General features: G+C 51.7%; 4 protein-coding genes across 5 annotated transcripts; 2 read left to right on the top strand and 2 right to left on the bottom strand.

Annotated features, from left to right (window-relative positions):
• Positions 1 to 237: 237 nt before the first annotated feature.
• Positions 238 to 11,362, top strand: TAF6L (TATA-box binding protein associated factor 6 like). 2 transcript variants are annotated; one of them, XM_017654598.3, is made up of 12 exons: positions 238 to 418; positions 1,107 to 1,166; positions 2,725 to 2,884; positions 3,315 to 3,401; positions 4,157 to 4,307; positions 4,463 to 4,513; positions 5,043 to 5,137; positions 7,170 to 7,244; positions 7,388 to 7,608; positions 7,933 to 8,065; positions 10,301 to 10,429; positions 10,549 to 11,362. In XM_017654598.3, the coding sequence occupies exons 2-12, from the start codon at positions 1,159 to 1,161 to the stop codon at positions 11,317 to 11,319; spliced, it is 1,881 nt and encodes a 626-aa protein (XP_017510087.1). In that variant the 5' UTR covers positions 238 to 418; positions 1,107 to 1,158; the 3' UTR covers positions 11,320 to 11,362. The 2 variants fall into 2 exon arrangements, with proteins under 2 accessions (XP_017510087.1, XP_017510088.1); XM_017654599.3 differs by lacking the exon at positions 238 to 418 and adding an exon at positions 498 to 623.
• TMEM179B (transmembrane protein 179B) lies at positions 11,358 to 13,794 on the top strand. The gene is made up of 5 exons (XM_017654600.3): positions 11,358 to 11,548; positions 12,418 to 12,605; positions 12,691 to 12,825; positions 12,995 to 13,073; positions 13,295 to 13,794. Exons 1-5 carry the CDS (start codon positions 11,453 to 11,455, stop codon positions 13,454 to 13,456), a joined length of 660 nt encoding a protein of 219 aa, XP_017510089.3. The 5' UTR covers positions 11,358 to 11,452; the 3' UTR covers positions 13,457 to 13,794.
• On the bottom strand, positions 13,713 to 14,938 carry TMEM223 (transmembrane protein 223). The gene is made up of 2 exons (XM_017654550.3): positions 14,588 to 14,938; positions 13,713 to 14,160 (listed from the first exon to the last, which is right to left on the bottom strand). Exons 1-2 carry the CDS (start codon positions 14,898 to 14,900, stop codon positions 13,868 to 13,870), a joined length of 606 nt encoding a protein of 201 aa, XP_017510039.3. The 5' UTR covers positions 14,901 to 14,938; the 3' UTR covers positions 13,713 to 13,867.
• Positions 14,939 to 15,067: 129 nt separating this feature from the next.
• Positions 15,068 to 24,630, bottom strand: NXF1 (nuclear RNA export factor 1). The gene is made up of 21 exons (XM_017654601.3): positions 24,435 to 24,630; positions 22,845 to 23,031; positions 22,468 to 22,621; positions 21,835 to 21,918; positions 21,644 to 21,748; positions 21,454 to 21,534; positions 21,277 to 21,346; positions 21,050 to 21,138; positions 20,821 to 20,928; positions 20,553 to 20,662; positions 18,726 to 18,762; positions 18,351 to 18,419; positions 18,217 to 18,272; positions 17,977 to 18,084; positions 17,802 to 17,860; positions 17,570 to 17,685; positions 17,420 to 17,462; positions 16,741 to 16,813; positions 16,074 to 16,256; positions 15,539 to 15,599; positions 15,068 to 15,403 (listed from the first exon to the last, which is right to left on the bottom strand). Exons 1-21 carry the CDS (start codon positions 24,460 to 24,462, stop codon positions 15,365 to 15,367), a joined length of 1,860 nt encoding a protein of 619 aa, XP_017510090.3. The 5' UTR covers positions 24,463 to 24,630; the 3' UTR covers positions 15,068 to 15,364.
• Between the last annotated feature and the right edge of the window lie 850 nt (positions 24,631 to 25,480).

Genomic DNA, 25,480 nt, shown 5'->3' with positions numbered 1-25,480 from the left:
GCAGGAAAACTAAAGCCAGTCACCGAAGTCTAACCTCGCATAAGCGCAGGTGTTCGGAAACTCAGGAGCAGACAAGAGAATGGAATGGGATGCCTTCCTTGAGAACACGCTTATTAAAACGTACACCAAACAATGCACACCCACTCGCTAAGCTCCCTAGAGCTGTTGCTTTAAGAGGAACGAGTCTCCCCTGTCACGTGACCCCCCGGCGCTCCTGGTCACTCACGGCGTTTTCACAGTGGCCAATCGCGTGGCGGCAGTCTCCCTGCGGGGAGGGAACTTCGCAAGGCGCTCGCTGGTTGGCTGTAGTCCTGGAGTGCGGGGCCTGGGCGCCGAGAGGGAATTAAGTGTGAGCTCAGTAAGTGGGAAGCGCCGCCGCAGTCTCGGTAGTTGCCTCCGCGGCGACAGGAACCCTCAGGTGAGCAAGTCCTCGCAGGCCCAAGGACCCTTTCTGCTGCGGGTCGCGCACCTACTTCAGCGCCCGCTCCTCTGGTGGCCCGCCTCCTTCGCCGAGCACGTGACCTGAGTTCCGTAACCCCTGACCTCCACCCCACTCCAACACCTCTGGATCTGGGATGTAGCGAGGCTGGGTGGGAGGATGCGCAGTACCGAGGCCGGTGGAAGTGAGTTCCCACGCCTCCTTACCAGTGTGCCTAGTGCCTGGGAATGTGGAGGAGAGGAGGTTGAGGAGCGGGAGACCTTGGTCAGAGCCGGGACTTTGTGGGTCTTAATATGGGCACATAATAGAGAAGCACCTTCCTCGCCGTCTGCGTGGGCAGTACTTAATGGTTCTATTTTACAGATGGGGAAAGGGAAGCTTTAACGATGATCTGTTGGCGGGTCTCCAGCGTCAAGTCTTCCGGCTGGGATCCAGGCTTTGTTCCCTACACAGTCCCCTCTTCCTGATTAAGAACAAGAGTTTGGGGCCCTGCTTCCTACTTAGTGTTCGCGGGACGATCATGGACAAGTCATTAAACATTTAACCTCTCTGATAAATACTTCTATATTACCTATCATTATTAATGAGGATGAAACGAAGTCCTAGCCGAGTGTCTTAAGCATCGTATGTTGTGCGCAGAAAAATATTCTTTATTCGTTCTTTTCAGCAAGTGTTTATTGAGGTCGTACAATGTGCTGACGCTGTGTCCGCTTCTGGGGATGCATAGGTGAGCAAACACTCATGATCCTTGCTGCATGATCCTTACAATCTAATGGGGAGGCTGGTGTTAATCAGAAAGTTACACAAATGTATAATTACAAACTGTGATAACTCCTTTGAAGGCAAAGTACTGGGATATTGTGAGGGTCTGAAAAGACTTCTTTGAGCAAATGGCAATTGAACTAAGACCAGAAGGAGTGACCAGGAGTTCATTAGAGAACGGGATGGGGTAGGGGAGGGGGTTGGCCGGAGAGCGTTTCAAGTAGAGGAAACAGAATGCATAAATGTCCTGAAATAAGGTGTTCTGAGGAAATGAAAAGCCACGCGTGGAATGCCGAGCACAAAAGCACAGAAAGGGGTGTTGCAGTAGGTGCAGGGCCTGGGAGCCATGGTACAGGTTTGTTCTCATTCCAAAGGCAGTGGGGCACCATTCAGAGAAATGCTGTGGGTAGGCCATGTAGGGTGCCCATTGGATTTAGGAACCTGGAGGTCACTGGTGACCCAGTGAACCCTGCCAGAGAAGCAGTAGTGGGTCTGGGTGGGTCACCGTGGAACTGGGCCTTGCTGCCTGTGGTGCTGAGGTCTCACTTAGGTCTGTGTGAGCCTACCTTCTAGTTGTGTATGAAATCAGTCATCAGCCGTTTTTATTCTGCCATACCCTGCGAACGGAAGAGCAAGTTCCTACTTTTAGGCCTTGAAGTCAAACTGGGGAAGACTGGACACATGGTTGGGCAAAAAAGCCCAACCACTATAAGCGTGACAGGCCCAGATGGCATGTGGGGCAGCAAGACCTCAAAGGAGAGACTGGGTTTTTCTGAGCAAAGAGGAGGGGGTTGGCTTGTGGTGGAGTGGGAGACAGACCAGCCCGTACACTGGTGGTGAGCATGAGGCTGGCTGGAAGGTACTGGGCTGGGCTTACTGGGAGGAGGGATCAGCTGGGACAGCTGTGGGGATTTGGGACCAATCACATAATGTGAAGCCGGGGAGACTGGACTTTCCTTTTATAAGCAGTGGGGAAGTATTGCAGATGTGTGAGCAGGGAATGTCTGGATAAAAGTAGTGTTTTCATTAGAATTTAGTTGGTAGAGGTCGTAGCAAGAATCAGAAGGAAGAAGACAAAGTTTTGCTTATAATTAATGATGGTAACATCTTCCATCTGTGCAGGCTTCTAGTCCACGGCTATCTCTTAACCTCATTTCATTTAATCCTCAGAGCAGCCTGTGCATTAAGGGGGGCAGAATCATTGCTTCTGTTTTATAATTTAAGGCACCGGGCCTCAGACTGATGAAGGACTCAAGTACAGGTAGGAAGTTGCAGGGCAATTCTGTGGACCCCAAGGCCAGATACTTTCTCAGGCATCACTGTTAATCTGACCTCTGGTCCAGCATAAGGCTGTTTTTTGCTCTGAGCCTCAGTTTCCCCACCTGGACACTGAGAGCCTTTGTGGCTCCTTGTTCAAAAATTCTGGAGCAAGAGCAGTGAAACTGGTCTAAGGGACTTGAGGTAGGCTCTTGGGCTCTCCGGGCAACTGGCGTGGCCTTTCAGACCTTCCTCCCCACTCCCAGCTCCATCGGGGCCATGTCAGAGCGAGAAGAGCGGCGGTTTGTGGAGATCCCACGGGAGTCAGTCCGGCTCATGGCGGAGAGCACAGGCCTGGAGCTGAGCGATGAGGTGGCAGCCCTGCTCGCAGAGGATGTGTGCTACCGCCTGAGGGAGGCCACTCAGGTACCCTTCCCCCGACTTCCAGTCCCCCATGTCTGGTCCTCCTTTTGACTACCCTTCCCACAGGGATTCAGTCAGCAAGTAGATCAGGCACCTGCTCTGTGCTTTGAGGCAGTAGTCCTGCCCTTTCCAGGGCTCCCCTTCTAGCCAGCTTGCCTTCTAGCACGCAAAGCGCTTGCTGGGCATCGTATACGCTCCTCCCAACAGTCCCACTGGGCAGGCCAAGCAGTTTCATATTCAGATTCTGCATGTGAGAAACTGAGACGTAAAGATGGAATGTGACGTTGGGACTTGTTTGCGTAAGAGCAGAGCTGGAGCCCAGGTTTTCTGATTGCTGGTCTGGTGCCCTGTTTGTCTGCTCCCCAGGCTGCCTCTTCACTGGGGGTCCTGTGCCGTCCCCTGACTCTGTTCCTCTCCTCCTTCCTCTCCCCAGAATAGCTCTCAGTTCATGAAACACACCAAACGGCGGAAGCTGACCGTCGAGGATTTCAACAGGGCCCTCAGATGGAGCAGTGTGGAGGTGAGTGGGGTGTAGGCTGCAGAGGGCTCAGCTGCCATGAGCTCATCTCCGTGCCCAGCTCAGGGCTGGCAGTGCAGCAATATCTGAAGTCCAAGTGCACACACAAGGAAAGCTCACAGCTGCTGCAGCACAGGTGCCGGGGGTGGCGCCTAGTCCCCAACAGCTGTGAGTTCAGAAAAGGGAGAGGAGGCCAGGGGGCCAGGAGGTGAGGGAAGAGAGGGGACTTAAGCTGGGGTTTAAATGGAGGCTCTGGTCAGGCCAAGCTGAGAGGAAAAGAGAGGGTATACGGGACGGGTCTGGGCATAAGTGTGGGTGTTCGCACGTCCTGCAGAGTTGTGAGGTAGGAGTCAAGAGAAGAAGGCCATGTTTATGACTGTGTGCACATAGCAAAATTCATCAAGCTGTATACTAAGATTTGTGCACTTGATTTTATGTACAATATAAAAAATTTAAAAAAGATTTTGGAGTATCATTTTAGGAGACAGTGGTGTTTTCAAAGTTAGGTGAGTAGGAGGAGGAGAGCAGCCTGGCGGAGGGGCCCAGAGCCCTTACGGACCTGTGACCATGCTCCGCACCTTGCCCTGGTGAGCACGGGATGCCGCAGCCAAGTTCCCAGAGATGGGCCTCAAGTCCCAGGGCTTCCCCCCTTTCCTCAGGGCTTTTGGGCTTCCCTCAAGTGTAGGCTCCCTGCCTTGGTTGGTAGAGGGCCTCTTCCCTCCTGGGTTCAGCTGGCTCTTCCATCCTCCCTTGCTCAGGCTGTGTGTGGGTACGGATCCCAGGAGGCGCTGCCTCTGCGCCCCATCAGGGAGGGTGAGCTCTACTTCCCTGAGGACCGTGAGGTGAACCTGGTGGAGCTGGCCCTGGCCACCAACATCCCCAAAGGCTGTGCCGAGACGGCTGTGAGAGGTGACTGCAGGGGTCCTGCATGGGCTGGGGACGGGAGCCTGCTTGTCAGAAGAGTGGTGATGGGCCAGCTGGTGAATGGTGCAGAACTCAGAGGGGTGGGTGGTGGTACAAGGGGCAAAACCCCAGGCCAGCGCATTTCTCTGCCCTGGTTCTAGTTCATGTCTCCTACCTGGATGGCAAAGGGAACCTGGCTCCTCAAGGATCGGGTAAGGCATAGTGTGGGTGAACTTTCCTGCCTTAGTTGCTGAGGGTGATGCCTCTGCCACTCTGGGTCTTCATCTGACAGATGTTTACTGATGCCCTGCCCTATGCCAAGTGGACACTGTTCCCTTCCCAGAGGGCTCCGAGTTGGAGGTGGGAGCCCAAACCTGTGACCAGTCATGATGCCCTGTGTTGGATGCTGGCGCAGAAGACTGCACAGCATGCTGGGGTCCCTGAGGGGAGGTGTCTTGTTCCAGGGTCTGCTGAGGCTTGTGAGCTCGGGGTTGAGGACTGAGTCGGGATATGTCTGGCAGAGAAGGGGTGGGAGGCAGTGTACAGAGCACAGAGGCGCGGAGAGCCTGCAAGGTCAGGGCTGCGCAGGCTGTGCCCCAGGAGCTGGTGGCTCTGCTCTGGGAGTCCGGCCTGAATGGGCTCCTGGTGGGGTGTGGGGATGGCGGTTGTGGGGGAGCAGGAAGGGGAGGCTGGGAGAGAGCTGGGCTCTCCGCCCTGACCACCTCCTACCCATCGTCACAGTGCCCAGTGCTGTGTCTTCACTGACTGATGACCTTCTCAAGTACTACCAGCAAGTGACTCGGGCTGTGCTGGGAGATGATCCGCAGCTGATGAAGGTGAGCGGGTTGGCCTGAACTGGGGCACAGAGCCCAGCTTGCAAATTCCCCTGGAATTCTCCCTGATTCCTACTTCCTATCCTCTGCACACTGATGGACTGATGTATTCTCAGTGAAGGGGCTGCTCTGAGGCTGGCCCTCCTCCAGTACTGACTCCCCTTCCTACCTTTGGGGAGTGGGCAGTTCAGCTGGGCCCTTTAGGAGCTCAGGTGGTCAGGCTTCCCACACCTTAATTCCAGAGCCCACTCTTTGAGGTGTCCGTTGACCTGGGGCCAAGTAGGCATCCACACTGCAGCTGTCATTTGCCAGAACTTGATAAGGGAGTAGGGGAAGCCAGGTCAGGGTGCATGCCTGGCCAGGCCGCTCTGAGACCTGCTCCTGGTCCATTGTCCCCAGACCTCTCTGGCTCCTCAGGGCCTTCTCGGCTGTACCTGTGGGCAGTTCTCTTCTGTCCAGAGTCAGATGAGGACTAGTTTGGTGGTCTGCTCAACCATGTGGCCTCTCTGTTTGAGGGGTTACATCCTCCATGTCTTCCCACGTCTGGCTGTTTGTGTTACTTCCCTTGCAAAATCAGGAATGTTGCTGTCATATATTCCTGCCTTAGGAACTTGGCTTCTGTCCCCCATGTGCAGTGCAGGTGACTGGATGGGGTTCTGGGAGCTGAGCTCCTGCCTTGCTAGCCTGTCGTCTGCTTTCACAGCCGCCTAGGCTTAGGGTCTTTGTCCAGAGGAGCTGAGAGGGTCCAGGTGATGGAGGTTCAGGGCTAAGATGGTTTTCCTCATTTACTTACTGCTCCCCCATCCCCACCCCTTTTATAGTAATATCAGCATATGTTTATTATAGAAGTACTATAATATAAAAACATACAAAGGAGAAAGTGAAAGTCTCTTATGGAACTGCCTACTTACCTTTTTTTCTATGTATAAACTATAATTGCTGTAGTAAAAACCAAAGTGGTATTATACTAAACATCTGGCTTTAAAACAGCTGTTTTTCTCAGTTAAAAATGTGTTGGAAGAAATAACAAGTGTTGGCAAGGGTTTGGAGAAAAGGGAACCCTCTTATACCGGAAATATACGTTGGTGCAGCCGCTATGGAAAGCAGTATGGAAATTCCTCAAAAAACTAAAAACAGAAATACCACACAACTCAGTAATTCCAGTTTGGGTATTTACCCAAAGAAAACAAAATATCTGATTCAAAAAGATATATGCACCTCTGTGTTTATTGCCACATTATTTACAATAGCCAAGATATGGAGGCACCCATAGTGTCCATCACTACATGAAGATGTGGTGCAGACACACATTGGAATATTCAGCCATAAAAAAGAAAAGAAATCTTGCCATTTGCAACAACATGGATGGACCTAGAGGGTATTATGCTAAGTGAAATAAGCCAGGCAGAGAAAGACAAATACTCTATAATTTCACCTATATGTGGATTCTAAAAAGAATATAAAACAAAATGAACTCCAGCAATAGACTCATAGACACTGAGAAGTGACTAGTGGTTATCATGGGGCAAGCGTTGGGGTGGGTGGGTGAAATAGGTGAAGAGGATAAAAAGGCACAGAATCTCAATCATAATATAAATTAATTATGGGGACAAAAGTACAGTATAGAGAATATAAATAGTTCTGTAATATATATGTTGACAGAGGTAACTACACTAATTGAGGTGAGCATTTAATAATGTGGGTAACTATTGAATCACTGTGTTGTATACTTGAAACCAGTATGTTGCATATTAGCTTTACATCAATAAAATTCTTGCCGTATATGACTGAATAAATAGTAAAAAAATGTTAGGCATTGTCCTTATATTTAGCTTTTTGTTATAGACCATGCTACGTGTGGGTATGTGTGTGTGTGGGTTTCTTTTATAGTGGGTTAATTTATATAAGTACAATTGCTGAATCAAAAAGACTATGAACATTTAAAGTTTAATAAATGCGACACAGTCCTTTAAAAAAATGTCCATCTATACTCGGGGCTGCTGGATTCAGTGCAGTCTGGCCCCTTCCTTTTCAGATTGCTCTCCAGGACCTGCAGACTAACTCCAAGATCGCAGCACTCCTGCCTTACTTTGTGTATGTGGTCAGTGGGGTAAGTGGCCAGCCTGGTGCAGGGGACAATGCTTGTGGGGAGGAGATGACTCAGGAGCCTTCAAGGCTTGGGCAGGTGCCCTCAGAGCAGCAGGCTACTGCCTGCACCCTCGTGTCCCCCTAAACGGCTTTCTTCTTTGACAGGTGAAATCTGTAAGCCATGACCTGGAGCAGCTGCACCGGCTTTTGCAAGTGGCACGGAGCCTGGTTCGGAACCCACACCTCTGCCTGGGGCCCTATGTCCGCTCCCTGGTGGGCAGTGTCCTCTACTGCGTTCTGGAGCCACTGGCTGCCTCCATCAACCCGTTGAACGACCACTGGACTCTGCGGGATGGTGCCGCCCTCCTGCTCAGCCATATCTTCTGGTAGCTGCTGGGCTGGCTGTACAGCTGAGTGGGTCGGGGAAGGGAGAGGGGATGAAACTTTTGGCTTTGAGGCTGTATGTTGAGAGGTTGGGGAGCCTCTTCTCTTAGGCCCAGTCAGTGTACTGTGGCAGACTGGGATTCTACAGATGGATGACAAATACGCCAAGGGTTTGGTCCCACAGGTCCTGAGCCAGTCAGCCCTGGCCACCTTGTCCACATAGCTGTGTGTGCCATACAGAGGCTGTTGTATCTCTGCCTTGCCACTTAAGTCCGGTTAGGCCATGTTGTGCCTCCTTCCCATCTGACTGAATGTTGCTCCCACAGGACTCATGGGGACCTTGTGAATGGCCTCTATCAGCAGATCCTGCTGTCCTTGCAGAAGGTCTTGGCAGACCCTGTTCGGCCTCTCTGCTCTCACTATGGGGCTGTGGTGGGGCTGCACGCCCTTGGCTGGAAGGTGAGGACCTTGGCCTTTCTCACAGTGCCGTAAGAGCTCCCATTTGTAGTTGGAAAAATGGTATTTGTGTGTCTTTTATCATAAAAATGCTTGCTGCTACTGTGTACTGAATTCTTGCCTTAAGCTAGGCTCAGTGGTAGCCTGACTTTCTGTATATAAATGTCTCATGTTTTGAGAAGTCCTGCATGGCAGATGTTACTATACTCCACTTCATAAATTCTCGCCCATTGTGTTTTATCCCTCAGTTTCTCATACTATTTTAAACATTCATAGATGCTGAGCTTTGTCGAATACATTTTTAGCATCTATAGAGATTATCAAATGATTATGCACCATAGTTATGTTAATATGAAAGGTTATATTGATGGATTTTTCTGCTGAGCCACTCTTGCTTACCTGGAATAAATTCTGTTTGCTGCCATTGAGCTTTCATTGGAATTATATTGAATCTGTTAGATCAGTTTCAGAGAGAATTGACATCAGTAATGGTAGTAAGTCGTGTCCACGAACATGTCATATCTCCACTTTTTGGGGGGGGTCTTTCATGATCATTTCATAATTTTCCCTGAAAGAACCTACATTTACTTAATTTAATTTATTCCTAGATTCTTGCTATTCTCTAATGCTGTCTTCTTTTTATGGTACTGATTTCTTGTGGGTGTAGCAAAATAATTGACTTGTGCATTGATTCAGCTACTATAAAATATCTTTTGTAATTGGATTCTTTGGAATTTTTAGTGTAGATCATATCATGTGCAAATAATGACAGCTATATATTTAATCTTTTCTAAACATAATTCCTTTAATTCCTTTTTATTTTATTGCTAGGACCACTAATATCACTTTACATGTGATAATGGTCATCCTTGTCTCATTTAGAATTTTAAAAGTGTTAATAATCACAATATAGGCAGGTCACAGGGAAGGCAGTACGTCATGGAGAAGACAATGACTAGCATCTTAGTACAGACAGCTGATAGTGACTGCAATAGAGGGGGTGAGGACTTGAGAATATGGGTGAATGCTGAAACCACTGTTGTTTATATGAAACCATAAGATTGTATATCAGTGATAGTTTAATAAATGATAACAAATAAAGAAGTGCTAATAATTCCCATTTAGGCTGATGCTTACTTTGTGTTTATAGATAACCTTTCTCAGATTAATTACATTATATTCCTAGTTTTATCACTAGTTTATGTTGAACTTTATCAGATGCTTTTTCTGTATCTTTTGAATTGATCCGAAGGTTTTTCTACTTTTACCTATTAATGGGATTAATTGTATATATTTTGTAACAGTAAACCATCTTCATATTTCTAGGATAAACTCAATTTGCTCATGGTATAGTCTTAAAAAATTCAAAGCTTTTACTGGCATATAATGCATTTTTTAACATGCTGTTGGGTTAATTGTAGGAGTTTTTATATTTTAAAGGAATTATCTATATTCATGAGTGAACTCAATCATAAGGTTCCTCATATACAGTCCTTACATGGTTTTAGTATCCGGGTTATACTGGCCTCAGAATGAGGAAGGTGGGGAAGATTTCATTTTTATATTTGTTTTTATAAGATTGAGATGCTTTTTTCCTTGAATGTCTATAAATTTTGTCATGGTATTTGTGGTTATATTTAACTATAGTTACAGAATTATTTAAGCTTTCATGTTTCTTGAGTCAGCAGTTAAGGTTTATTAGAACTCGTCAATTTTGTGAACATTTTCAAATCCTCAGGCCGTGGATGACTAACCAAAGAACTTACCCATCAAAGCCCATCACAGATGTCACCTCTTCTGTGAAGTCGTAATTGCTTTCCCCCAAATAACCACAGGATTTTATATAATCAGAGCCTGGGTCTCTGATTAGTTCGTTTTTGTGCAGGGGAACTGAGTCTCAGTTTACATCCACGCAAGGACAGTACTTGCTTATTAACTATATGGTAGCAGTTGGCAAACTACATCTCTTAGTCGTGGGCACTACTTACACGCTCTCACCCTTGCCACACGTCAGTGATTGTGGAGTCACTTTACACCGTCTAGTTTTGTACCTGATCTTTAGTCTCAGCACTTAATTCCAAAAAAAAAAAGTGAATATGCCAAGCTGGGAATTTAGGAGGATTGATACTGAACCCTGACCAGTATCAGAGATAAAGGTAGGTCTTTCATGGGAAAGAGTATTTGAGAGACAATAAGCAACAAACAGGTTCTTAACGGCATTCCTTCTCTCTCTTCCAGGCAGTAGAACGAGTCCTGTACCCACACCTGTCCACTTACTGGACAAATTTGCAGGCTGTGCTAGATGATTATTCAGTATCTAATGCCCAGGTTAAGGCAGATGGGCACAAAGTCTATGGAGCCATTCTGGTGAGTGCCAGCCCCTTCCAGCCTCCCTTCCCTGCATGAGCTCAGCTGGCTTACTTTAGAACACTTGATGGGCCCATGTTCTTCAGTTCTTGTGTGTCCTAGTCCCTCTGCTCTTACAGGTGGCCGTAGAACGACTGCTGAAGATGAAGGCCCAGGCAGCAGAGCCCAGTAAGGACGGCCCAGGCCGTAGGGGGTGCCGGCGCTCAGACGAGCTGCCCTGGGACAGCCTTCTCCTGCAGGACTCTCCTGCTGGGGGCAGTGCAGAGGCAGGCTTTGGGTCTGGCCTCCCGCTGCCGCCAGGAGGCGCGGGGCCGGAGGATCCCTCCCCTTCGGTGACCCTGGCGGACATCTACCGGGAGCTCTACGCCTTCTTCGGTGACAGCTTGGCCACCCGCTTCGGCACGGGGCAGCCCGCTCCCACGACCCCTCGGCCGCCCGGGGACAAGAAGGAGCCGGCCGCCGCCCCGGACTCGGTGCGGAAGATGCCGCAGCTAACGGCAAACGCCATGGTCAGCCCGCAGGGGGACGAGAGCCCCAGAGGCGGAGGCCCCACGTCGGCTTCAGCGTCTGCAGCCTCTGAGAGCAGGCCGCTGCCGCGCGTGCACCGGGCACGGGGGGCGCCCCGGCAGCAGGGCCCCGGCGCTGGCACCCGCGACGTCTTCCAGAAGAGCCGCTTCGCCCCGCGCGGCGCCCCGCACTTCCGATTTATTATCGCCGGGCGGCAGGCCGGGAGACGGTGCCGTGGGCGCCTCTTCCAGACTGCGTTCCCCGCGCCGTACGGGCCCAGCCCGGCCTCCCGCTACGTGCAGAAGCTGCCGATGATCGGCCGCACCGGCCGCCCTGCCCGCCGCTGGGCGCTCTCAGACTACTCGCTGTACCTGCCGCTCTGAAGCGGCTCTCGCCCAGCCCTGCGAATAAAGCCCGTGCTCGGAAGTGACGTGTCCGAACTCGTGAGTTGCGCCGGACGGGGTGGGGCTTCAGCGGTTGGTTGCTTCGGCGGCGCTTTCAGGTGGGGAGAGCGCGATGGCGCTGTCCTGGCTGCAGCGTTTTGAACTTGTGGTCTTCCAAGCCGCCTTCCTGTGCGGCGCAGTGACGGCTGCGACGCTGACCCGGATCCAGGTGTGACTGCGGGGCGGGGCCAGCCTTGGGGTCGAGCCGAGTAGGCGGTGTGCTGCCGATCCCGACGCGGAGAGATCATTGTTTTCCCGGTCGGCAGGCTTCGGCGCGCCGCCGCTTGGAGCCGGTGGGCCGGGTGACGGTCGGCGGGCACTGGTGCGTGGCGTAGAGGAATCGCTTCGGTTGCGCTGTGTGGCTCTGTCTGCTCAGGTCATACTTCATTCCCTCAACGCCTTAACAGCACCAGACAGTCTGGCCTAGAGATCCTGCTGCATAATCTTGTCCTTGTTCTGAAAGAGAAGTCGGCCCAAGTCCTGCATTGATCCTTCAAATCAGTGTTGTGCTGAGTTAGTCCAAGAAATAAAGCATAGTGTGGTGGGAGTGATCAGGCTACCATATGACTGATTGTAACACATTGTGTTAGATGACAAAATAGCCAAGTAGGAAACGCAGCCCAAGCTAATAGTTTACATTTGAGTGTTTAGCCGGACAATCAATAAACATAGGCTAACAATCCATATAAATTGGACTCTTATGCCTATTATACAGATGATAAAATATTGGAGATAGCTGAAGATGACAAGTTCTGGTTTCACTGTAGTACTGGTGCAGAAGGGGAACATGACTTGTGAGGCATCTTTCAAGCTCACTGTTTTATAACCACCATCTATTTCCTGATCCTCCTGGCCATTACAGGTTTGATTTTCCCAGCAGGCCCTCTACATCAGTCTACAGGCCAGAAACAGGAACTGACAGTGCACAAATAACTTCCTAGGGTGGCCACGCTTAGATCATCTGCTAACACCCACCATAAAAGCCTTTACCCGGAGGTACTAACCTGAGACCTGGGACTCAGCAGCTTCTCTCCACAGGGCTCCTTCAGTGGCAGCTGCCCCCTGTATGGTGTGGCTGCCAAGAATGGCTCCTCCCTGGCCTTATCCCGACCCTCAGCCCCATCCCTCTGCTACTTTGTGGCTGGAGTCCCTGGCCTCTTGGCCCTTTACTGTCTCCTGAGTGTGCTCTTCTGGATCTACAGCAGCTGCATCGAGGACTCCCACAGGTGACTGTTCCACTCTGACGGCCGGAGGCTAAGGGGAGGGGGAGTCCCATCTCAGCCACAAGGCTTGTTCTCTCCCTCCTTACAGAGGACCAATAGGACTCCACATTGCACTGGCCATCTCAGCTATAGCCACTTTCCTGGTCTTAGTGTCTGCCTGTATCCTGCGATTTGGCACCAGTTCTCTCTGCAAATCCATCGTCTCTGTGAACATTACAAATAGGTAAAGGGAAAGGGAAGGAAGCCTGGCTGGGGCTATCTTCCGTCAAGCAGAGGGGATCCTGTAACCCTCCTTTTTATCCCTGTTGAGTTCTTATCTTGAAGGGCACCTGTGCACAAGTGTTTGGGGTATATCCCCACTTTCTCACAACTGTCTCTTTGACCTCACACAGCTGCTCTGAAGCCCAGAAAATTCCATGGACACCACCTGGAACCGCTTTGCAGTTTTACTCCAACCTACACAATGCTGAAGTGAGGTCCTGGGATATGAGACTGGGTGGAGACCCAGCGATAGGTTCACACAAGCATCTGTAGTTGTAAGGGTGGCCACCAGTTCTGAACTTCGCCCTACAGTGAGGCTGAGAGGAGTCGGAGGGCTTGTCAGCCTGACGGCAAACATAGTGATATGTGGGTGGGTGGAACTGGACTTGAGATGGCCCCATTCCTCACACACTTGTTCCTGTCTCCCACAGACCTCTTCGTGGGTGAATCTGGGATTGTGGTGTGTGGTGTTGGTGCTCCAGGTTGTGCAGTGGAAGTCTGAAGTGGCCCCATGCTGGCCTTTGGAGAGGGGGCACCCTGCACGGAGCTCTGAGGCAGACAGTCTCGTTGGGCCACGCCTTTCCTATTCCTGAGGAACAACCAAAGAGTGCTTGCTTTCCGCAGCCAAAGACTCTGCCATCTACCTGCTCCCACATGGCCCCGTTTCTGCTGGGAGCCTCATTTTCCCTCCACGAGGGAAACGTGATGACAGGCCCCCTATACCTCTCTACAGCCTTTTTTATACCAGTATATTATATTACGTTCTTCCTTCATTTTAGTACTAAGTTCTTGGTGTTAAAGCACTGTAGGTGGGGTGGGTGGGAGAAAGAAGTGAAAGCTACACAGATACGAATTGAAACTGTCAGATAGCTGCCCTTGGAATGACTGCTCTTTTATTTGCTGCTAATAAATCTTGGGCCCCCTTGTGTCACCCTGGTTGTCCCTCTATCCCTGAGGTTTAGTTTTTATTCCTCTCTGGGAGGGGTGAGTGACTGGTGGCTTCTTCACAAGCTACGGTAGGCACCCACAGTGTTGTCAAAGAGTTTCATGTTGGGGAAATGTCCAGCTTTGTCCAAGAGAAAGTAGAAGCGCCAGCCTTTGACCTTCAGAGGCAACATGGCAGGGACTTCACCACGGTGGGCCATGCAGGATACCTGGTTCAAAGGAACAGTGAAATGGGCACCCAAGCCAAAGGGGGCATGAGTGCTGAAGGTCACCTGCTTCCCTCCGGCCAGCAGCATCACTGAACGCACAGAGCGGAGGGAGAAGAGAAGACCAGCACCAAGTACCAGGGTACCTGCAGGAAGCGCAAAGATGGGGATGAGGGGTTTTCACTGGAGAGCTAAGCAGAAGCCTTTCCGGTGCCCCCTGAATAAAACAATTGTGATGACAGTGACATTTATTGAGCTCCTCTTACACCCCAGAATCTTGTGTTACACCTCCCAACAACCTGACTACATGTTCGTCCCTATTTTCAAGACGAGAAAACAGGCCCCCCGTTTCAGTAATTTGCTCAAGGTCACAGAGAGGCGGACCTCAGCCCAGTCCGTCCGCAGGCTTGGTGCTCAAGGCCTTCCAACTCGTGTTCCCGGAATTCTGCGGGGGTGGCCTGCTCACCCAGGTGGGTCGGAGCCCCTTACTCTTCTTACCTGCGCAGAGAGGGTCTTGGCCAGCCATCCCAGCCACCCCACGTCCCCGTGGTGGGGAGCCAGTCCACGCCTTACCGATGGAGCCACAGCCGACGGCCAGGCAGTAGCGCCAGAGCGCGGAGCGCACGTCCGAGCGGCCGCGGTCTGGGAGTTCCGCGTCCGCAGGCCGCGCCGGGACCGGGGGTCGGGCCAAGGCTGCCACGGCCAGGGAGGCCCAGAAGACGCCCTGGCCCGCGCAGAACAGCCAAAGAACGGCAAAGAAGCGGCCCCGTTCGTGCTCGAAGAGCAGAACATCCCGCAGCGGGGTCGCGTCGTGCAGAGGCCGGCGGCCGGGCAGGGTCCTCAGCGCGAGCAGCCCAGCGGGCCACCGCAGCCTGGAGGCCGCCATGGTGCGCGCGGCCCCGCCCCCGGGGCGGGACTTCTTGCGGCCTGGCCGGCCCCGCCCCCGCCCCGCCCCCACCCCTCGGAGGACTGCAGAGCGGCTAGGCAGCCGCAGCCCCGCCCGCGAGCCCGGGGGCGCCAGGGTAAAACCCGTCTAGTCAGCACGACACAAAATACAATTAACACTCTTTATCTTAAAAAGTAGGGAGGGCTCCGGGGTCCTTCGGGGAGTTTAGTGTCAGTTCTACAAATAAGCTTTGGCTTCCGGGCACCAGTGAGGCTCAATCATCTGGAACCCTTCCAGACGTCTTCCAGAAGTCAGGTGGGGTGAAGCATCCAGAAGCCCTCCCTCCTCGGTCACAGTCGCAGGGTGGCCTTGGGCCGGAGAGGAGGAGAGGACAACCATGCCAAGGAGATTTGAGTATCTAAGGGCTATTTTACAGGGGGCTTCCTCTGGAGCATGACTGTGGATCACTTCAGGAACGCTATTTCTGGGATCTCGCCCTTGGCCTTGGAGAAAAATTAAAGGTTAGTAGAGCCAGGTCCCTCCGGTCTTCCATCCTCATACCCCTAACAACCTGCCCTTTGCCCTTGACCCTCTGAAAGGTCCAGATCCCTTTTTGCCATTGAATTCCCAAACCTCACCTTGAGATGAGTGAAGGCCTGGGCAGATGTGGTATAGTCCCAGTTATTGTCCTGAAGGCACCTGTAATGGGAAGAACAGACACCTCCATTAGAAGCAAAATGCAGTCATGCTGACCCCTAAAAGCCACTTCAAAATCTATTCTATAGTAACCCTCACCCAAGTTCGCTAACAATTATAGACATTCTTGCACTATCTATATAAACAAAAAAAGCAGAAATCCAAATGTCCATCAGTGGTCTAGCGACTACAAAGGAGTATTGAATCATTATCAAGACTAGTAATTCTTATTGTGATAAAGATATTCATGGGTAAGTGAAAAAATTTAAGTTGTAGAACAGTATATAAAAAGGGACTTTATTTTTGCCTTTTTAAAAATTTTGTTATGCTAATTTGTGCACACAGAAAATCCTTTTGTGGACCATCTCCTTTTTTAAGCAATAAAACCTTTCTGCTTTTATAATTTGGGGAGCCCTCAATACTCACTACCAGCCCTACCTCAGTTTACTTTACTCCTTACACACACCCAGCACTCACTTCTGGGACCACTCGAGGTTCATGCCAGACTGGGTAGAGAATGCCTGCAGCATTTCCTGCTGCTCTGGAGAGAGGGTGGGCACTGGGCTGGAGGAAGGCGTGGGGGCAGGCATGGCGAAGGCTCTTTGGATCTCATCAGGGCTGGCATTCCGCACAAACAGCTCGTCGTTTACAATACACAGCCTTGGGGACAAAAAGCACCTTAGACAGCAGGATAACCTCATCTTCCCAACATTAACCCTATTCTAATAGAAGACACTCAGATTCTTTTGCTACCCAGAAAGTTCCCTCCCACTCTCAGCCATGACTTTTTATCATTTACCCCCTTTCCCATGGACTCTGTGTATGGGGTTATCAGAAGCAATAGAAATCTCCCCCAAACCATGATAGTTCGTAATCCCCATTTATCTCACAATAAACTTAGGAAGTGAATATCGTTATACCAGTGTAAGGCGAGGACACTTGCCCTTAGCTGGAAGTGATGGAGCCAGGATGAAAAACCCAGTCAGACTCCAGAGCCAAGCTCATCACCACCCTGTGAGCCTCCGCCCGACTCCCTCTTGCCTTTCTGAAACTCTGAAAATACCCAGAGGACTGACTCTACCACCACCACCACCCATTCCCAGAGGGCTGGCCATGGTTTGGGCCTGGTGAGCCAAATATTTACCCTGAACTGCTGGCAGGAACAGCGACAAATGTCCGGGTGAAGGCTCGTAAGGAATCCCGGGACTTTCCATCCACTGCAAAGATGGAATGGCAATGACCCTGAGAGTCACCCATGCTTTAAGTTTACAAAGTTTCTCAAATGATGGTCTTACCTGATACAAAGTACCCTAAGTGGACCAGACTGGGAGGATTATGTTTTTACAGGGGAGCAGAGGTGGGGAGGAATGTCAGAGGCCAGGGAGGACAACAATAACCACCATCACCCCACTGACAAGAGTATTCAAGGGCCAGGCCTCATGTCAAGCACTGTGTAAGTCTCTTCATTATGTGCTCCCCACAGCACCGCTAACAGCTACTACCAACTCCCTTTTACAGACAGACCATCTGAGGCTTAGAGGTGATATAAATTGCCCAGAGACACACAAGACCAAGGTTGGGACTGGAAGCTCAGACCTGTCTGACTCCAAAATCTATGTCTTCCTAACCCTCAGGCTTTTCCCACATCCCCAGACAGGAAAGACAGGTGGAGAGGGTAGGCCAAATGCAGACGGCTTGGGGGCAGAAGGGGAGAAGGTCAAAGAAGAAGAGGGAGAGAAGGTAGGTGGGCAGGCTGAGAGTGCTGAGAAACACTTGCTGCGGGAGGGACCACTCTGTGAACTTAGGACTCCCAAGATTCTTACCTTCCTTGAAGACCCCATTGACAGAAAAACACAACAACGTGCTCTGTAAAAGAAGCACTCTCAGTTACCACGTGGGCTCCCAGTCAGCCTGAGTCCCCCCGGCCACCCTCACCCTGGCTCTGAACTACCCCTCCTCCAATAGGCGCTTACTGTCTGGGCGCTTATGTCTACCACGAAGGAATTGATGTCGTGCTGGGTCTTGGGCAGCTCATTGAGAAAGGCCACAACGTTGAGACGCGTGTGCTTCAGCAGCCGGAAGCGCAAGGCTGTGGGCGGAGAAGACCCTAAGCTTAGGGGCGGGGCGGCCGTGTGCTCCTGCGCCCTGTGCCATTCTTTCCCAGTCCCTTCTCCCATGCTGTGTTTGTTCACATCACACACTTACTCGGGTCTTTAAGCTTCTTCACATTCCTGCTATCTTTGAAATATTCAGCCAAGGTGCTTCTGGGGGAGTAAGAGGAAAAGGAGGCGGTGGTCAGAGCAGCAGGGGTGCTAGCAGGTGCTGGCCTTACCTGCTGAGGACCTCTGGCCCTGGGCAGGTTCTGGGAGGTGACACTCACCGGGCGGGGTTCTGTGGCGTGAAAGGAATGCTCAGGGAGCAGCAGGCCGCATCGTGGTAGGCGTCCAGGAGCCGCTGCCGGTCCCCAGAGTCATAAACGGCATAGAACCTGCGGGAAGAGCAGAAGTGAAAGCCTGACCTCCAGGGTCTAGACCCACAAAGAGCTCCATCAGCTCCCAAGAGTGACCTGTACAGGGGCTGGCACCCGTCTCTGTAGCCTTGGGGGACCTGGGGGACTTACTGCTGCAGGAAGTGCAGGACCAGATTCTTCAGGGTCTCTGTTCCAAAGTAGCTTCCCTGGAACCAAACAGATATTAGGACATATAACCAATACTCTCCTTCCAACACAAGTTCTACCTCTATCCCCTTTTTCACCTTGCAAGGTGGTAACGTTGTGGGGGCTTCAACATCAAAGGAAATTGGCGGTGGTAACTCGTGACCATCCTGCAGAAAACAAGTAAGGTGACAGTGTAAACCAGAGAAAAAGGCTGATGAGTTGTCAGATGGCAGATTGAAAAGTGAGGGGCCAGAGATCAGTGTAAAAGAGACATGGAAAGGGTCCAGGAATCCTGATAGAAACAATTTTCGTCTATAGGCATTTTTTCGGGAAGAAGGGATACAGCCTTTGTCAGATTCTCGGAGGGCTCCCTGACCCCAAATTAATGGTCATACAAACACACGTTAGGTAACACCTCCGGGGTGTGAGAAGCTGTGCTTGTTGGAAGGGAATAAGAAAAGTGATGGACTTACCAGGCGTAGTAGTTTGGGAAATCGTTCTCGAATGGCGCTGTCAAGAACAGGACAGAAGTGAGTAACGCTTCAGAGCCACCGTGCCTCCTGGGCTACTCTAGGAGCGAGTATGCTAACTCTCGCGGGACAGCCCAGCCCATCCTGCTCGTCCTCACCCCTCCCCAGCCTCTGAGCTCCAGGAAAAATGGCCCCACTCCCCACCTCACCTGGGGCACCCAGAAATGACTGCCTTGAAGGCGGACTCTTCTCTCTGCCTGACCCTGAGCGCCGCGGGAGCAGCACTCGCAGCCTGGGCTCTAAGCCAGGCCCTCCTTCCCCTCCCTGCCCCCCTTACCTTCCACCTACTCACCTGTGCAGCCCCGGGAGGAGGGAATGGGGTGGGAGCCCAGGGGCTCCGCTGCCTCAACAGGTATCCATCAGTTCTGCCAGGTCTGGCCATGGCCAAGACCAGAACACACCACAGGGATGGCACAGGTGTTGGGGCAGGGAGATGAGTGAGGCGGGGCTCAGAAGAGCACAGGCAAAGGAAGAGAGGTAGGGAAAGAGGAGAAAGAGAAAAGGCAGAATAGGGCAGGGGCAAGGGAGAGATGGGATGGCATACAGAGAACATAAAGGAAAGAGGAAGCATAGAAGCAAAAGGCCTACAAGGCAAGGAGGCGTTTAGAGAGCAGGAGAAAAAGGGAAGAAGGCCTCCCGACACAGCCCTTTCCTTCAGCTGCCCTCTCCCCTGTGGTCCAAGGTAGAAGCAGGAAACAAATCTTTGTGCAACGAGGGAGCAGTTGCTGTTGGCCAGGTCTCTGCCTGCTACCTGGGTCCCGATCTGAGCTGGGCGTGGGCAGCGATGCAGCCATGGGGCCAGGAGACCTCCCTCAGAAGTGGTGAAGGTTCAGGCCCCTGCAAGGTTGGGGGGGTGAGGGTCTGTGCCCCACCTCTGTTGGCCCCCAAGTTGTCTCCTGATGGCCCCTCTGCGACTGTGCCTGTCTTAGGTTGTTCCTTCCCTGAGGAATCTTACCCGTCTCTGGCTAACCAGCCATCCTCTGGGGCCAAGCAGGGTGATGTGAGGCAGGCGAGAGAAGAGTGGCATCCCCGAGAGGGTCCATTCTCTGTCTCCTTGGTTGCCTATGCCCCCGTGGCCTCCACGCCCAGCACCTGCCTTGGGATTCCCTCGCCTACTGGCGGGGCCCCGGCTCTGGTCACATGTCTTAGGGAACCCAGGTTTCTTCTTCAGGGAGCGCCCAGCTTATAGCACTGGACAAGAGAGACAGATGACATGGCACCAGCCCCCATGAGGCCTCAGCATGGGCAGGAAAGCCTAGCCATAGCCTTGGGCAAGTTGACTATGAGAAGAGAGTCCCTCTTGGCAAAAGTACAAGAGGGGCCATTACAGGACAAAAGAGGGAAGGTGCCATCAGCAGAAGTCCCAGGGAGGGAGGGAGGACTCTTTCAGCCCAGGGACACCAGGCTCTTGGTACAAGGCAACTCCATGTAAGGGGCATATATAAGACACCCTCTGGTCACAGTAGACAATGGGAGATGCCCTTCCTGGACCAAAGGGTAGGGAGATTCTAGAAAAGGCTGTGTTCAGGGAAGAAGAAGAAAGGCCACAGACCCAGTAAACAGGTAGGTGAGAAGGTTGGAAAGGAGACCTCAGGGCAAAGCTGGGAGACACAGACAGACGAAAGGGAGGAGCATGTGATCCTCCCAAAGGACAGGTGGCTCCAGCTCAGGGCTGCACATTTCCTGCAGACGGGCACTGGTCAGGGTGCACTAGCTCAGCCTCCCAGGGGGTGAAGGTCCCCAGGAGGGGAGACAGAGGCTCCAACTGACCTGATGTAAGCGGACTGGTCTCGGAAGGTGTCACACATGGTGTTTCCGTCGAGACACAGCTCTTCCAACTTCAACCCTTTTATCTTGTCCAACTCCCGCTCTGACTTCAGCTGCAAAGGATGGGGAGAAAAGGAGTGAAGGAGACAGGGAAGACAACCAGCTAGCTCCTGTCTCTTCAGACACCTCCTTGCCTCTTGCCATCAGCAGGCAAGCCCTGTCCACCCTTTGCCTGCCCCACCCAAAGAACAACCCAGCTCTCAGATCTCACTTCATTTTCAGAGAGGTTTAAGATCTTCAGGTTGGGTGCTTTTTGCACAATGCTGGACATGTCATCCAGCCTGTATAGCCTGTTGTTGCTCAAATTCAAGGACAATAGCTGTGGAGAGAAGAATTTAGAGGAAGTACCGTCAGCAAGGGGATTGGGGCTAAATCTGCCTCAAAACCCAGTGCCATCTGTCCTGCTTCCTCCCACCGGATAATGAGACAAAAGGCCTCACCTCAGGGATGTTCTCTTCAATGATTCGCAGGGTAGCCACCATACAGCTCCTCCGATTCAGGACAACATCAATGTTCTGGGCCACCAAGTCTTCAGGAAACAGCGAAGAAAAGGAAGTCTGAGAGGGCTCTGCCCAGGCCAGCATAGCACCAAACCATTCAGGAACTCTCCCTGCCAAACAGATATCCCTTTGCCTCTACCCGCTGAGACTTACTGCTGTCAACATACCTGGGTCTGAACGGAGGCCCTTGAGGTCCAGAGCCTGTTGGGAGCCATCGTATCGTTTGCTCATGATGAGCTGCAGGGGAAGAAAAAGGGCTTAGTGGTCCCTGGTGCTGTGTGCATGCTGCAGGGGAGAGAGCTGGTAGGACTGGCATAGAAACATGTTATTTGAGCTTGCCTCACCTTTAGCTGTTCTACTTGTTCAGGCTTCAGTTCATTCTGTATAGAATGGGGTGGAGCCGAGGAGTTGATAACGATAGATATCTGCAGGGAAAACACAAAGGGCCAGGTGAACTCCAGGGAAGCCTAAGTCCCAGTCCGTGTCCTGCACACCAATCCCCAGCCTCAGCCAGGCCAGGCCCTCTACACACACCCTTCGGTTCTCCCGATCCAAAATCTTGTAGTTGACAGCCTTCAATGCAGAGGCAGTACTGGCATCCTCAACAAAAAACTGGGCCCGTGTGTTTTCATAGTGAAACTGGAAGAAGAAGAAACAAAAGCTCCTGGTCCACTGGCTCACCCACCTTCCATGATGCCCAGCCAGCCACTCGGGCCTTATCTTACCTCAATGGGGGTGAAAGGGACACTGCATTTGCTCTGAATCGTACTCAGGAGCCATGCCTTGTCATATTTTCTGCCGTAAGGAATCTAGACGATAGGAAGAGAAGGGCACAGCATGTAACTATGGTTAAACTGCAGACCCAACCCAGTGCTCCCTTCCTACCTGTGGCCAAGCCTCCAGAGAGTTTCTAAAGAAAGGACCAGTTAAAGGTGTTTGGCTCAAGCCAGACATGGATTCCTTAATGTCCTCTCTGTCCATTTAAACTTATTATTTCTCAAAAGAGTCCAACTTTTGACTCTAAAAGTTCCAAGATATTATTTATACCTTGCCCACCTCTCAGAGAACTCAAGCAACTCAAGTCCCCCATTTGGCTTGAGCCAAATGGAGACATTCAGAGGAGTTATTCTTCCTTCACCCACAGTTACCATGTGTCTCTTTAGGCCCCCCTAATCTTCTTATCCTGCCTGTCCTCCACTCCTTTTCTGAACCTGCTCTTAGGCATTCTAGACAGTGTTCTCAGGAGAAAAGATAGATAGCTGGCTATGGAGAAAATAGCTGAGAAGATGGACTTTGTGGCGTGAAACACGAATCTTGTGCCCATCTCCCCTGCACCATCTATTTTCTAAGATACTCACTGTAATCTTAAACCAGTTCTTCGAGGTTCCATCCTGGCTGGTGCCAGCGCCCCCTCTCTCTGGAAGAGCTCTTTCTCTCCGCACAGTAACATGAATGCGGTCTCGATCATGCCAACTATCACCCCGACGGTTGGGTCGGGCAGCATAGGGGTTGCTGCGGGGCAACAGGGAGTGGAATGTCCATGAACACTAGGAATGTCTTCTTAACAACCTCTCCGCTCTGTTACTGGGACTGCAGCTAAGGCTGTTCGACCATTAAGCTGGCTGGTCCTGGTATTTCTCACTCCTCCAAGTGGGAAGCGAAATCGTATGGACAGTGAGGGGGCTACATAAATAACTGGGTTGCTAAACTCAAACCAGACCAAGAGGTCACTTACTATCGTACTCCTCGAGGAACATCCTGGGCGTCAGTCATTGCCACGTCTCTGTCATCTTCCTCAACACGGGAAGACCGAATGGCAGAACCTCCTCTTCCAGACCTACGGTTCCCCTCACCGTATTTCCACCGGAAAGGACCCCGGCCTTTCTTTCTTCTTTGAGGGAAACTAACGCGGTCATCATGCTCTGGGGTTGGAAATGGAACAGGATTTAGAGAATACACGACTGGCCAGCTGCCCTGCTGTGGTGATCACAGTATACAGCACTGTGCTATCAGACGAGATACTCAGCACAGGGGCCACCTCCATACAAACTCCTCTCCCTGTCAAAAGAATCCTACCTGTGGGACACTGGCATCAGGGACAAATTACTGGAAAACAATATAGGGTTTTAGAAAAATGAAACAGAAACTGGAATTTACAGAGAGAAGAGGAATGTGGAAGTGAGTGACCCAAAAGTGTAACACGACACAATTTAAACCTGCAATTTTCTCTCAGCCTCCTAAATCTACTTAACCCCTCTCAAAATTTGGATGGTGACCTCTCATGTCTCCTAAAACCAAACAATCGTGCTTTCGGTAAGTAATGCTTCTTTTACCTACACAGTACAGATACTACGTTTCTGACCGACTTAAGGGTTTCTTTAGTCTTGTTCTCAAACTGCCACTCTGAAGTTTTGGGAGTAACCTCTTTGTTTCCTTGGTGAGAGATGTTTTTTAATTCAGAAGACAATTCGCAGGCTCTGGTTCTAGAGGCAGCTAGGGTGCTTGACCACGGTACCTTGAACACTCCCCAGGAATATAGCTCTCTCCTAGTGTGGAGGCATGGTTTCTTAAAAAAGATTTGTGATTCCTAAAAAAGGTTTGCCTAATACCTAGTACTCTGCAAACAATTTATCTCAAAATATGACCGTAGAAAGAAAAGAATAAATGGATAGAAGGCACAGCTAACATTCAGAGAGAACTTTCTCCAGTGCCAGGTACTACGCTCCAGGCGCTTGATATGAATGCTCTCATTTTAACACACACACACACACACACACACACTCTCTCTCTCTCTTAAGCTTGGTATAGCCAAGTCAGGGTTCAAACCTCGGCTGTCATGTGCTCCTAATCATTCCCTGGACGAAAACCCAGTGTTGTGTTAGGACTAGCACATCAAGTTCGATGTGTGGCTCTCAAATACCAAGCCCAAGCCAAAGGCTCAGGGAGAGGGGTGGCCAGAAAGGCTAGACGCGGTAGAAAATACGGCACGGGCAGCCCACGAGCAGGTACAGACTCACATTAAAGGGCTAGTCTGGCCGCCAAACTGAACTGACAGTCATCAACACCCACAAAGTTCAAAGGAATCTCGTCACCCACCGCCGGGCCGCGCCTCCTAGCAACGCCAGGATTCCCGAGTCAACAACTTGGTTTCCCACTCCCGAGTCCGGCCTGGCTCTCAGGGCCGTCTCGCCACGGCCCGGGCCACCGTCGCTCCCCGCGGAAACCGGGCCCCTCGCCGCCTCACTCTCGGGGCCGCGGCCTAAGGCCAGGGTCGCCCACCCCGGCCCCAGATCCCTCAATTCCCCGCCCGAAGGCTGGCACTGACCGTTGTAGGACTTCCCCTCGTCCGCCATGGCACAGCGAGAGGCAAGGACGAGGTCAACGTGGGTCGCGACCCTGCCAAACGTCCGAAAGCCCAAATGCCCCAGGCCTAAGGGTTCCTAGGCCCGGCGCTACCGCATTTATCCCGCGAACTGCGTCGCGCGCAGCCGACGTTCCTAGGTGATAGGCGGTGACGCCCGGAAAAGCGCGGCCCGCTGCGCGTGCGCACTCGGCAAGTAGCCCGAGCTGGGGGCGGGGCAGGGCTAGGCCGCTGCAAGCCCCGCCCAAGACCTGAGTTCTAGGAACCCAGGGTTGGGGTTGGCCGGCCTCTAGGCCAGCACTTCCAGGGCTAGCTGGAGCGGACAGCAGGCTTCTGCAGCCCGGGACTCAGAGAGAAGCCCCACGGAAGGCTTCCGAGGAAGGGGCGACCTGAGCCTCGTAGCTGGAGTGATCACTCATAGATCCCTAGCAAGACCCAGCCGGTTCTCATCTTGGCGTTTTGCCAGCTGCAGGTACATCCCTCGCTTTCCTTGTCTATAAAATATACTATCAAGAAATAGAAAACTAGGAACGTAGGCCCCTTGAGAACAGGGTCCTTGACCAATCGACTTTTTTCTCCAGCGTCTGGCTCAATACCATACCTGGCACATAGTAGGTACTCAACAAATATTTGTGAAATGAATTTCCAATCTATCCCACCCCCTATGAAGAGTTGCCAAGTCAAATTAGATTTCATCTGTCAAGGTTTGGCAAGCACCGGTCTTCCAGACGCCCCTACCCACCACTGGTGGTTGGCGCTAGACCCACATCCTGTTGGGCAGTGAAGACGTAAGCGAGATCACCTGCTGACCAAAAGCCAAGGGGAAAATTTTAAATGTCAGGGCTCTCCTAGACCCCCCAGTTCTAGGACTGCCCAGTGTACGATGATTGTTGCCTCTATAGCTTGAGCTTCCCCTGGGGTGTGTGAGATGGGGGAACTCCAGTGACCTCAGAACGATGTGGTTGTGGGTCCTGGTGAGGAATGACAAAGAATCTTATTGACCTCCCTGA

The sequence above is a fragment of the Manis javanica genome, chromosome 11, assembly GCF_040802235.1.
Source record: "Manis javanica isolate MJ-LG chromosome 11, MJ_LKY, whole genome shotgun sequence".
Taxonomy (NCBI): Eukaryota; Metazoa; Chordata; class Mammalia; order Pholidota; family Manidae; genus Manis; species Manis javanica.
The sequence above is the reverse complement of the archived record's forward strand: the minus strand, read 5'-3'. Positions and strand labels throughout refer to the sequence as shown.

What these genes read in the sequence shown, in the direction of transcription:
- TMEM179B (XM_017654600.3), top strand. Translation starts at nt 11,453, where the DNA reads ATGGCGCTGTCCTGGCTGCAGCGTTTTGAACTTGTGGTCTTCCAAGCC. An exon ending in TCTGTGAACATTACAAATAG is followed by an intron (nt 12,826 to 12,994) that starts GTAAAGGGAAAG and finishes GACCTCACACAG; the next exon opens with CTGCTCTGAAGCCCAGAAAA. An exon ending in CCAACCTACACAATGCTGAA is followed by an intron (nt 13,074 to 13,294) that starts GTGAGGTCCTGG and finishes TGTCTCCCACAG; the next exon opens with ACCTCTTCGTGGGTGAATCT.
- NXF1 (XM_017654601.3), bottom strand. Translation starts at nt 24,462, where the DNA reads ATGGCGGACGAGGGGAAGTCCTACAACG. An exon ending in GTTCCTCGAGGAGTACGATA is followed by an intron (nt 22,622 to 22,844) that starts GTAAGTGACCTC and finishes GTTGCCCCGCAG; the next exon opens with CAACCCCTATGCTGCCCGAC. An exon ending in TAGACATAAGCGCCCAGACA is followed by an intron (nt 17,463 to 17,569) that starts GTAAGCGCCTAT and finishes CTTCTTTTACAG; the next exon opens with AGCACGTTGTTGTGTTTTTC.
- TAF6L (XM_017654598.3), top strand. An exon ending in GCCTGAGGGAGGCCACTCAG is followed by an intron (nt 2,885 to 3,314) that starts GTACCCTTCCCC and finishes TCCTCTCCCCAG; the next exon opens with AATAGCTCTCAGTTCATGAA. An exon ending in TCAGATGGAGCAGTGTGGAG is followed by an intron (nt 3,402 to 4,156) that starts GTGAGTGGGGTG and finishes TCCCTTGCTCAG; the next exon opens with GCTGTGTGTGGGTACGGATC.
- TMEM223 (XM_017654550.3), bottom strand. Translation starts at nt 14,900, where the DNA reads ATGGCGGCCTCCAGGCTGCGGTGGCCCGCTGGGCTGCTCGCGCTGAGG. An exon ending in CGTCGGCTGTGGCTCCATCG is followed by an intron (nt 14,161 to 14,587) that starts GTAAGGCGTGGA and finishes CGCTTCCTGCAG; the next exon opens with GTACCCTGGTACTTGGTGCT.